The 13,367-nt window shown below is 36.9% G+C and overlaps 1 protein-coding gene across 1 annotated transcript in view; it reads right to left on the bottom strand.

Moving 5' to 3' along the window:
• Positions 1-3,694: 3,694 nt before the first annotated feature.
• The window catches only part of runx2a (RUNX family transcription factor 2a), an 81,828-nt gene continuing 72,155 nt past the window's right edge, over positions 3,695-13,367 (bottom strand). The window contains exon 6 of the mRNA XM_055635556.1: positions 3,695-9,685. Coding sequence (XP_055491531.1) covers positions 9,207-9,685 — 479 coding nt within the window. The 3' untranslated portion in view covers positions 3,695-9,206. The remainder of the gene's footprint in view (positions 9,686-13,367) is intronic.

Genomic DNA, 13,367 nt, shown 5'->3' with positions numbered 1-13,367 from the left:
TTAGTTACTTTCACACATTCTTCTGAATTGTAGCTCTTCTGCTTCTGCCTTTTCTGAAAATAGCTGATTCTGCACTCTTCGATGACCAGGCTACTGTCCAGCAATCTAACTTTTTTCCTATTCTTAGCCAGTCCTAATGCGATGTCACTTGAAGTTACCACAGGCCATGAATGGGTAGGCAATGTTCTTCATTGTTGATGTCCACCTCCAATATAATAAATGGTGCTGAAATTCAGTACGACAATTGCAACCATAGACAAATTTGTTCTTTTGTAGGCAAAGCTAAAACCAAAGGGAACAAATTGTACTTTGTGAAACAATCCCTGGCATAGCTTCATCAGGCAAAAGCGTAAAATCAGGCGAGAACCATTATTTTGCCTGCCCACAGGCCTTGTCTCATCTGGGACTTGTCCACCTCTGGGGCAATAAAATACACAGGCATATATAATGTGGAAGCAAATGCCATCACATGTGTTTCTTATTAGGTGTGCCCTAGCCATGCTGGAAATTTGACATGGCAAGAAAGAGAGGGAACTTGAAAATGCTTGATGCAATTGATTGCGGGGTATTCTTCTGCTTCTGCTTACTGAAATATATTCCATAAAATATGGTCCACTTGGTTAATCCATAAAGTTGCCAGTCTGAACAAGGGTCTCGACCCGAAATGGCACCCATTTCTTCTCTCCAGAGATGCTGCCTGTCCCGCTGAGTTACTCCAACATTATGTGTCTACCTTCGATTTAAACCAGCATCTGCAGTTCTCTCCTACACAAGTTACCAGTTACACTATGCTGTAGCAGGTGTGGTGAAGTTAATTAAAATCATGAACCGTCCAGTGGTGCTCCCAAGTCTCTGTGAATCGAAGAGTTGTGCTCTGGATCAACTATAGGGGGATGGTAAAAATGTGTGTTTTTTAATTTACTTTGATGGCCGTTTGCCTGTAATGCAGTAAAGTGGTTATATATTGAAACCCCAAGAATAAGGTTCGAGGACAACTGGCAACCCAAGACCTGATGCCACCATGTTCCTTCTCCACGATGTGAGAACTTAACGATCTACCTCAAAACTTGAGGGCTGAATTGGTGGAGCGCCTCTCACACCTCTTATGAGAACACAGCAAATCCCTATTTATGTCAGCAGAAGTGTCAATGGGGCTGTTCAGCCAATCGGAAGAGGTGAAAATTATCCCTGCCATTGCCAATGGATGCCTGTGTGGAGCCTTGCAAATTTGCTTTACCCTAGAGTATCAAACCGGGTCAAGAGAACAATGCTAAATTTATGCCACATTTCGTTGCAGCAGAAAATCCCATCTGAAATGTTTCTTGCAGCAGTGTACATAGGTGATAATTGGCAAACCCACTTACAATGCACAATAACACAGGGCTGGATTGAGCTATGATGCCGGATACATTTCTGCAGGGAACTGCTGCCTGTACACCTTCTAATATTAAATGCATTCATATTTTTGCATCTGTAAAGAGGACATTGGAGATACATTCGATGTATGTCGGAGTATCCAGTGTAAGTTCAGAATTATGGTGATCTGCAGGGGCAGATGCTTTAAGCTGATGCCAAGTATGAAATAATAACCCAGAACTTCAAATATTCATTAGAAAGTTTTTAGGTTGGCATTTTGTTTCCTTCTCTTTTATGTGGGTTTAACTGACTTAAAGTTTTTCATTATTTCGTAATTTCCATTTTGTTAATGAGTTGAATCCGTATAAACCTTTTCTTTAAATTGTCAATATGACAAACAAATGAAAAAGCTTTTGACAGCAGCCACTCATTGGGGAGAAGGAATGGGTGACGTTTCGGGTCGAGACCCTTCTTCAGACCATGGAGCCATGGTGTTGAACTAGTTTGAAAGAGCTGTGACATTAACAAAGAGTGGGGCAGGGAACAAATGCAAGTGGCAGGTAAAGTTGCCTGGCGCAATTAAATGCAAAGCATCCATCTTCGCCAGCTTTATGAAAAGTATTCCTTAAAATAGAGACCTCTTGGTCAGTGCCCAAGCCTTGCAATAACACTATGTTGCAGCAACTGCAGGAAAGTTGATTAGAGATTAAATGTTCTCGTTTTGTTTGAGCCTCTCCATACATTTAAGTAATGTTCCTTGGACACTGCTATGCATGAGTATAAGGGCATTATGAAAAGGTGTATTTTTGATTTTCTTTGAAAACTTATTTTATTAAAGTACAGTAAATGGAAAATAATTTGCTGTTTATAATGTTAGGGACTGAGTTTTGCTGCTACTAAAACGTAGCACAATTCTACACCTAAATTTGACACGAAATCCATATATCTATGACTAAAATAACCCGCAAATCATGCAAAGTGCAGATCAGAATGAATAATTGAAACAAGTTCAGTGATCTCCCAGTCTCATTGAATAAAGTTGTATTAAAAATGTACAAATGTGAGAGCTTTGTCCCTATTTTCCCATAGAATTGTAATGATCCAAGTCAGTTTTTAAGGAATTTGTTTCACAATTTATACCAAATATCTAGGAGTCAAAGAAAACGTTTTGCCAGTTAGAAAGCTAGAAAGGAAACGTGTTACCTGAGGTGGTGCAATGCTATGGTTCATCAGAGTTTACTTTCAAATGTTTAGTTCTAAGATAAACAGTGTTATCTGGGGTTGTTAATGGATATTCAAATGCTGGCTTTAAGAGTTATTTCATATGAAATTGAATATTAAACCAAACGGATTAAGGTTGAGTAACTGAGATAAAATTTGAACCAAATCTTTAAAAAGTGTTTGAAAGCAGAATACCAAGACCCTGAATTTCCAAGGGAATGTGACACATTTATGGGCAAGAGTTGGGTAAGAACCTCAAATACCATCTGATTTTTACAGTCTGTCGTCACTGTAGCTTTAAGGCAAAAGCTCCTCCCATTAAGCAAGACCCTGTTTGTTAAAGGAGCCATTGTTGGAGGAGGGAAGCTCGGTCCCTCATTGCAAGGTTGTATTTACTGAGTGGTAGTTATAGCAGGTATGTGGAATTTTTTTGTTGTAAGTGGCATCAATATCCTCTGAAATAGCGTTTCAGTGCTGCCCCTTCAGTAAGGACCCAAGATACACAAGTAGTAGAATTACCAAGTAGATCAATTTATTGAATCTCATCCTTGCCTTGGATCCACTTGGAGTCGGCAATGCAGCCTTTAGAGGGACACACATTGAAACCCAGAATGAGGGCCCATTTACTGTATGATTCCATGACTCTAAGAGTTACCAACATGTCTATGACATGTCAGCCATGGAATCGTACAGCAAACGGGCCCTCATTTTGGGTTGCAGCATTGGGCATCTTTTCAGTCTTACTCCAAACATAGAATACAAGAGCTAATTTGCATATGCGTGGTGAGAGTTACTGCCTTGGACATCAAAGCAACATTTAACTGAGTGGGGCCTCTAGGAGCCCTAATGAAGTGGTGAAGCAAATGTTGGAAATCTGAAATAAAACAAGTGCTGGAAATACTCAGCAGGTCAGGCAGCAATAAATATGACACCTAAAGTGCCCAAAGGTAACCTGCCATAGTGAAGAATTCTACAGCTAAATACTCCAAAAAAGATTATAAGGGAATGTACAAGGGAAATCTGGAAGGAACATTGTAAGTTTGAAGTCCTTGACTCTAACCCACAGTCACATATCCTTCTGCTGCATCTTCAAATGGTCAAGAATGTTAATACAGAATTAATACAAAATGCCATTTTATTGATAATGAAATTCAAACTTAAATCAATGTTACAATCATGACAAAATGCCAGACAAGGAATTTTGTGGTTTGGTGATACATAAACCACTACCTTAGCTTTCTTCCCTTTTAAGACATAGCAAAGTGATTCATAATCAATGATGGCAATGGCTTGGAAACACAATGCATTTGTACAGTACACTCAGTACAAAGCAATTATTGAATAACAGCAATAAAAAAGCTTGTATTTTTATAAAAAGTTAAAAAAATTAAAACGCCGAAGTGCAAGTATACCATTGAAATCAAAACTGCAGAATGATGTCTGATTTACTTAAACAAAAATAATGAACAGATTAACATGTGTGCTTTTTTTCTCAACTATCTATGTAGCAATTGCGTTAGAAAGCTCAGATTTCCATTGTGTGTCTCACATCACAAACTATAGAATACCAAATATGAACTGCATGATAAACTGCTTAAGACAAAAAAAAGAGTATCATTGTTACAATCCCTGCCGTCAGTGGCACCCCAGATCTGCCGACTCGAGATACTGTGGGGGAAGGGGGGGAGTAAATTGCAAGTTTTTCTTTGTTGTCAGGGAGGGATTTCCTCTTACAACAAGCTTATGATGTAGAGGAAATCCCGTTCTGTCATCCATTCGCGCTTTTTTTTCAGCACGTTGCTGGTCTATTGAATCGCTGGATTTGAAAGTCGGGGCTCAAATTCAAGACCTTCAAAATCACAGATCGCAAGTTCATACTAAAACAAAAGGTATGTAGGACGTTTACTTAATATCTTATCTAGTTTTAGGTGTAATTTAATTTTAATCTGATGATGCGAAATAAGTTAATTAGGCCCCGATATTGGCAACATGATCATTATCTGTATTGTGTAATTGTCTATCCATGATCACTATTTTCATGCTAAATATCTGACTAAAAACCTCCACAGTACATACAGATCGGATTGTTGAACATGGCGGCATCCATGACTGATCTGTATGTGTGTCTGTGTAAAACGGTCCTTGTCCTCGATCACAGCTTTTGAGTTAAGTCAATACAAAGCAATAGGGAACAAGATGTTAATTTCCTAGTATGAAAATGACCATAACTTTTTTAATACTGAAGATATGAAAGTGAACTGGGTAAATATTAAAGGGTTTTTTTATGCTTTATCTGATGGGATAAATTATAGGCTTGATTTTTTAAAATCTCAAAATGTTGTAACATTCCTAAAAATAGTTTTGTGTGATTAAGAGTATCGAGAGTTGAAGATAACATGACTAAATCTGAGATGGATGAGGCTCACCTTGGACTTGTTTCAGTCATTTTAGTTTAAGCTCTACTGTGCCTTTCATTATTAAGAGTATTGTTTTCATAATGTTAGGTTAACAAATTGTAACATGGCTTTCACTGGAAACAAATCAGCATGAAACCTATAACCCAAGCTTATTTTTACCATCAGTTACATTAGTGGTATGATTGCCAAATACTAGAAACATTCAAAGCATACAGCTGTGCTCATCAATTATTGACATGAACTGCTCTACACAGCAAATATCTCAATCAGTGCTTCTGCCTCTATAACAGCAACCCCTGTTTCTATTCCTAGTTTCTGGAGGAAAGCAGATTAGCCTTTTCTGAAGACAAAACCAGATACACTTTAATCTGGGGTTTTGATTTTCCCATGCTAGGTTTTCATTTTGTATCTGATAATATTTCATTCCTACTCAATATTTTTTCAATGGAACAGTAGGATATTGCATTAAATGACAAAATTATTTACCATCATCAAAAGAAAAAGGAAAATGGAGAGATGAATATTCAGTGCCAATCCAAAATATTGACATAGTAAGGAACTGTAATATTCCAAGATATAGAATATTCATTGTAATTGCATGATCCTATTAGAGTTTATTGAAGCTTCCATCAATTATTTTTTGCTATTTTATTAAACTTGGACTTATCTGCTGCCACCATGTAAAGCAATCAAGTATTTGGCAATCCTATGAAGTCTACTGTATCTTTGAATCACCTAAGGTGTCACATAACCCCGTGATAAACCAGGGCCATAGATTATGGGTGAATAGCAGAAAGTTTAGAAGAAATTTGAATTGTTCTTTTAATTGTTATTATGAAGGTCTGTGGTACAATGCCTGAAAGGGTAGTGGAGGCAGAAACTCTCATCTTATGTTCATCATCCTGATGAACATTTGATAAGTAGCAGCCTACAGGACCACTGACGGAGACTGGAAAACAGGATACATCTAAATAGCTCTTATCATGGCTGCATAGTCCCCTTCTGCACATTAAATTACTCTGTAATTATCTGCTAGTTCATGTTAACAGTTAGTACCAGAGAAAACTAACAGATCAGAAATCCCCCCAAAATGTTCATACCTGGAGTGAAAATCTGCACTGAATGAAAAAAATCCATGTATACAATTTGCATGATATCACAAATGTATAGTAATTGTTGCATCAACCTGGTGGATAGTGGATCTAGTTGGATGTGCTTTTGACTGTATAAAATCTTAAGCGTTGTTCCAAAATTGCTGCCTGCAGCCCTACAAATATCACATCCTAACAAAGAATGTTTAAAAAAAATCATTTTATATAAAAACACATGTTTAAAAATCCACCTTAGCAATAAAAATTACATTAAACAAATAAAGTACCTCTTATTAAATAGGTAACAGCTTGCACTGGCAGTAAGATTTGATTAATTCAACCTTGAGTTGTGTAACCTGACACCTGCTTTTTTAAATGCTGCTGAAAACTATCGAACTCATTACCTGTACAGATATATAAATGTAGGCTGGTGGTTTGCTTCAAGCTACCACTTGCAATAAATAATATCAATAAAGTTGTCCAGCTTTAATGTAAATAGAACCTTGGGTCCACAAAAGCATGCTTCACACAAGAAAATGTTACAGTTTAAAAAAAAAGCTTGCTATATCTAAATATTGAAAAATATTTGACATTTATTTATTACATAAAATAGTCTCAGAATAGAACGAAGCATTTGAAACTAAGGAAGCATTAGGATAAGATATTGCATTCATGTACCTCATGTATTTTGTGCTTTTTTAAAGTTACAAAGACTGAATACACATTTTTTTTGTGTAATCTTTCTAAGATTTATAGGCATGGCAATTTTAACATATCAAGTACCTGGGTTACTTTAATATATGGCAGGTTCTGCACAAGTATATCAGTTGAATCAATACAGGTTCTACGTTGGTATGATAATAAAAGGAAAGAACTTTCAAGCCTCAGGACATCCCTTAGTGCTTTATGGCCAATTAAGTACTTCTGAAGTGAAGTCATTATTTGGCTGTGTTATTAATTTCTAGTACTACTTGAACACAAACTAGTTTTGCTTAAAGATGTAATGCCAATAAATTCTAAGGTGGTTTTAGCTATATAAGTTAAAACTTTAAGTGTTAACCACATTTCAATAATAACAATTAATGGCCTAAAATTAGTTTCTGCTCGAGAATTTAGACATTGCCTGAGTGTAAACTAGATTAATGACCTTAATGGTAGCCACTTTTCTGTCAAAATAATCATGCCTCAAACCACAAGATATTCCTGCTTAAAATATGATTCATTATTCATGATATCTACGGTCTGCTGTATGTTTTCAACTGCATTCACTTCAAATTTTCACTACGTGCAAGTGTTTCCTTCTCGTTATTACCAGAGCAGTTCATATTCAAATGTAAAAAGTCACAAACTTATGCCTATACAGATGTAATTGTGTATGAAGTAGAGTGAGTGAACGAAACATCTTTCCATCTAATTATTGTTTCTTAAAATAAACTTGAAAAGGGCATCAAATCACCTTCACGATTATGCACTGTGAAGGAAAATAAGTAGAACATAAACAGTACTTTCTGCCTTTTGTTTTGTTTACATTGTGGACCTGATTGTTTAAAGGAAACATTAATTCTGAAATCGTGCCTTTTTGGCTGCTGGCATTGAATAGTAAGGTACGCTTTAAATTCACTGATTAAAGGGCTTTTGAAAATATTTAAGAGGCAATAATTTCATGATTTCAAGGTATTGCCCTAACTGCACCGATTCTGTTATAAAACACCAACGATCCTAATTTGATTAGCATATTGGATTATAAGCAAAATTCTGGAAAACATGAGTTAAATTTATAACAAAAGCCAAAAGAAAGCTCTCATCCTTAGATTGATAAACACAGCTTTGGATATGTAAAGATGTATAGTGCTGTTACACAGCAACATGTTTGGATATCCCCTTGACAATATTCTTCAAGTATCAATTGTGTGAGGATATTTCGACCAATATATACCTTTAAATAAAATATTGCTGTTCGATCCTCAAAGAAATGTTCTTTCAATAATAATACATAAATATACACTATATCAGTTTTAAGGGAACCTAACTAATGTGGAATGAGTGATTAACAAATAGTATTCCCAATGCTCCTTGCATGAACTGCAAAGAATATTCCTATATCCATCATCCTTACATTTGCACAATATTTAGTAACTAAATAATTTGAGGATTCTAATTTTTGGGGAGAATTGCCATTTAATTAAAGTAACCCATGAGTTTGAATATTAAAATAATATAAATTATTGCCATTGTTTCTCAAGTATGCAGCCAACTACACATACTATAGTGTATTGACGCCAATGTTGACATTACCATTTTAATGTCTGTAGACCAGGATCAAGGAGCCATTCAATTAATAAGTAAACGATATTCAAATTAAAGAACATAGTGGAATAAAATAGCTCCAAGCCAGATGGGATAAATCTCATTTGAAATTGAAAGACAATTTTGTTGTAAGTATATACAAAACCATTTCAAGAGAACAGAAACTCCTCTTGAAATCTGCAGTAAACTTTCAATGAACAGAAATGCTTACATAAATGGTTACTAAAAAAACTTCAGTCTATTTACATTTAAAGGGCATTCCTCAAGAAATGTATTAGAAAAACGAAAATTTCTGCCCTTTATGCACAGTTGCAACCAAATGCATACAACTCTAATTGTGAGCCAGTTTTGCTCCTAGACAACTTATAAAAAGACGCTAAAGTGGATAGCTACATCTTCTAGGACTATTCATCTTCAAGCTTAGAGTCCTTTTTTTCCTTATTTTTAGCCACTTCTTTGCCACACACAACATTGCTTTAATGATTACTGCAATTTGCACTCTGCCACTTCTTAGATATTATGTGCAAGGCCCACCTTTGTGAAACAAAGTTTCCTTTGCTGTGCATTTAGGCTTCATGTATTTGGACAAGGTGCTAAGTTCTCTCAGTGGAGGAGGTGGTTGGGGGGGTTACTTAAAAATAGCCCAAGTCATGTGCATATGTTGAACTGTACAGAAATGTCCTGAAATACTGTACGAGTTCACTGAGCAGTCATACCATTAGATTTTCTTCCAGTTAAAAACTGTACAATAGGCACTGTTTAAATGATAATGTTCTTTTCCAAGCTGCTGTTATGTATTCTTATAGAATTAAAATCAGTATGGTCTCCAGACAGACTCATCGATCCTTCCAGTGGAAGACAACACAGTGGGAGAATTGCTATGGCTACCATCAGCATCAACACCATCATTTTGGTTGGGCAGATTCGGATTAAGCAGTGTACTGCCAGTTGATGCACTGGTACAAGGTGGCAGCATCCTGGAGGGCGAGCGTTCTCCCCCTGCCACCATGGAGAATTGATAGGATCCAGAAGAGGTGCCATAGTAGAGATAGGGTGCACTGCTGGTTTGGAAGTGTCCACTTTGGTTAGGGGATGAGCCAGGATAAGGCGGTGGCAAGTAGGTGTGATAGTGTGCAGCTGCGGACATACCTAGAGACATGCCAGTTGTAACTGGAGTTGGTGTGTAGGTGAAGGTGGCTGGGTAGTGCATTCGGGGGTTGGAGAAGCGGCTTTCTGTGAGCGAAGAAAGCCCAAACTGCCGAGGATCTGAGAAGGGACCAAGATCTGTTGCACCTGTAAGAGTAAAAAGGAGAAAATAAATATAGTATACTTGACAAAACATACGAACAGGTAGCAGTATTGTTCAGAAACATTTGCAAACCATCTTAGTATTGTTGTAATGCATTGTATCATTTACGCTGCTGACATTATGAGAAAAGAATCTGTGACCATTCCCTGTAATGACAACCAGATTTAACATTGTTGCTTTGGTATTGCTTACATTCCTGTAGTCCTGGAGTTTATTTCTGAACATTCTGCTTTCTCTTATCACCCTGGGGATAATATACAATTTATTGTACTGGTGTTAATGTGTTGGTTATGGGATTTATTGTGTTAATGATTTTTTTTCCGAACTTAAGAATTTTTAAAATACATTTATGATTATGTTACAACCTGTAAATCTGAGGATTACCATGATAAGTTTGCAATGATTAAATCAAATTTCCTAATCCTTCAGTGCAAGACTCACAATGGCATGTTTCTGCTGTCAGCAAAACATTCACCACAACATAGCCTATGACAAAAAAAGAACAACTGAGATTGGGACAAAATAATAAACTGAGGCTGATTTGAAGGCACTAATTTTTATGTGGCTCAGATCAAGATAATGCACAGTTGAAACATCAGACTCACTATTTATGATGCCACCTGATATGAATTTACTGCATTGGATTTATTAATACCTCTACTGATGTTTGCTGTGCTTTATATCTGCATATTGATTCAATTTCAATACAAATACAGTATGTATGTTATTAATGACAAATCCATACGTGACACAGCAGAGAAAAAGCACATTGCTTTGTTAATTTTTATAATTGTCATCAATTTTAGTTGTTCTTATGCAAAGATATTATTGCTTCCACCACCATTTCTCGACTCAACGTTGACTTTTATCTGCACTAGAGGGTGCACAGTCGTGGAACCAAAGTGATAGGTGGAATATATAGCTTACTGTATCTAAAGCAGCACACAACTAAGACCTAACTAAAATTATCACACATAGAAGCTGGCAGATTTTGAGCACTGGGCATTAATAAGGCTCAAATTCTTGAGCAGCAACACGAAACTCAAAGGGAATATGTTTGATTAGATTCCAAGAGCATTCATGAATGTTCTTTGTGTACTGCTAAGGTCTCTTGTAAAAACAAAAAAACTTTTTTTTTTCATTATTGTATCCTGCTAAAAATGAATCCAATGTTCCCATTTAAATCTATCCCCTGTGTCTTTATGTTACATACAAAATACATCCATAGATTCCCAGGCTTATTGGATTATATGGATATTGATTCTGTATCAGTGAAATAGGATCAGTTAGAATTTCCAAGGTAAATTCTTTTGTCCTACTTATGAATATTTCTCTAATCAACCAAGGTGGGGGGGGTTAGTGAGATACAACAAGGAACATGTGTCTGTATACTCTATTCAAGTGGGAGCTATAAATAACATCTATTAGGTAACAATATTTCAAAAGATTTTTTAATGAGAGTCTACTATCCTGTAGCTTTGAGACAAACAAAGTAAATACACAGTGTATGTGACCCCCCACTGTTCTAGTTAAAACATAAGTTGGGTAAACATCTTGGAACTATTTTCAACTATATTTTTTCTGGACGGGGTACAGTTATTTTTATACTGTCATTAATGTATGTGATTTGTTGAAACACATTCCTGAAGTGGCTTTAAAGGAAATTTGCACATAAAACTGAATGGAATGCATTACTACTTATTAGCTTGTGCCTAAACAACAGCAGACATCTTAGGTATGAAATGCAATTCTTCACTCAGTATGTCTGGTATGCCCATTCTCAGCATTCTTTCACTTAGGGGGTAGGGGTGTGGCCAGCCATGCTTACTGACTTCCCTCCTACATCCTGCTCTGTAACCAAATCTTCACTGAGATTAGGTGCCAGCAGCTTTAACTTATAAGCAATGAAAGAAGCCATTGAAACTACTGAAGTGAACGTTAATATCATATGTGCTTTAACAGGAGCAGGGAAGGTGTGAGGGAGGAGAAACATATTGACAGCTCAAGTCAGACCTCTTGTCCTCCACACTACAATTTACCCTACTCTTTTTTACACTCAGTATGAGCTTTCCCCCCATGTTCTCTGCAACAAGAACCATATTTAATACTCAGTAAGGTTGCACGATTGCCAACGTCTTTCCAAACAGGATTAACTCAAGATGTAGAATTTACCGGTAAGTGTTTAGCAGCCCATCAACCAATTACCTCATTTTAACTTTCACACCCTATAAATTTAAACATGCCAAAACTACCAACACCACAAATCAATTTTAGCCACTTCTTTGCCCAAGACAAGTAATCGGACAGTCTGTTCTCTTTTCAAAGAAAAGAGGAATTGAGAGAAATTGCCATGTCTCTTTAAATGCATTACAGCTTCGAACCTTTGTCAAAGTTTTCAATCAATGGATGATTTGACTTGGACTGCTCAATTATCCTGCATGCAGTTTTATTGTGCAGTTGTACTTTGAATGTACTACATTTTGCTAGTAATCTCCATATTATTTTCAAGGTAGCTTCTATGATTAACCCATTCGTTTAACCTAACTTGTTGTAAATGGATTGCCCAGTGCCGTTTTAAGGCTGGAGACAGTGGCTGGCTTTACCCAAGGAATGCGGCAGCAACAAATAAAGAAAATCAAGGAGACAGCAAATGCCCAACTGTAGTCTTGCCATTGATTGTTTTCCCTTGAACGTTGAACTTCTGATTTAGCCAGGGGAGGTGTCCTGGAATTCTTAGTTCCCATTCCCTATTCAGTGCCCTCCACAATGTTTGGGACAAAGACCCATCATTTATTTATTTGCCTCTGTATTCCACAATTTGAGATTTGGAATAGAAAAAAAAATCACATGTGGTTAAAGTGCACATTGTCAGATTTTAATAAAGGCTACTTTTATACATTTTGGTTTCACCATGTAGAAATTACAGCAGTGTTTATACATAGTCCCCCCATTTCAGGGCACCATAATGTTTGGGACACAGCAATGTAATGTCAATGAAAGTAGTCATGTTTAGTATTTTGTTGCATGTCTTTTGCGTGCAAGGACTGCTTGAAGTCTGCGATTCATGGACATCACCAGTCGTTGGGTGTCTCCTCTGGTGATGCTCTGCCAGGCTTGTATTGCAGCCATCTTTAGCTAATGCTTATTTTGGGGGCTAGTCCCCTTCAGTTTTCTCTTCAGCATATAAAATTGTATATGTACATGTATAGTCATGTATAGTGACAATAAATGGCATATCATATCATATCAAAAGGCATGCTCAATTGGGTTTAGATTGGGCGATTGACTTGGCCACTCATGCATCAACCATTAACACCTATCTCTTTGGAAAAAACTCCTTTGTTGCATTAGCAGTATGTTTGGGATCATTGTCTTCCTGTAGAATGAACCGCCGGCCAATGAGTTTTGAGGCATTTGTTTGAACTTGAGCAGATAGGATGTGTCTATACACTTCAGAATTCATTATGCTACTACCATCAGCAGTTGTATCGTCACTGAAGTGAGCCAGTACCTTCAGCAGCCAGACATGGTCAGGTCATAACACCCCCACCACCGTGTTTCACAGATGAGGTGGTATGCTTTGGATCTTGGGCAGTTCCTTCTCTCCTCCATACTTTGTTCTTGCCATCACTCTGATATGTTAATCTTCGTCTCATCTGTCCACAA

Source organism: Leucoraja erinacea, chromosome 5 (genome assembly GCF_028641065.1).
Source record: "Leucoraja erinacea ecotype New England chromosome 5, Leri_hhj_1, whole genome shotgun sequence".
NCBI classification, from domain to species: domain Eukaryota; kingdom Metazoa; phylum Chordata; class Chondrichthyes; order Rajiformes; family Rajidae; genus Leucoraja; species Leucoraja erinaceus.
Note: the sequence above shows the minus strand (reverse complement) of the source record. Positions and strands in the feature narration are given on the sequence as shown.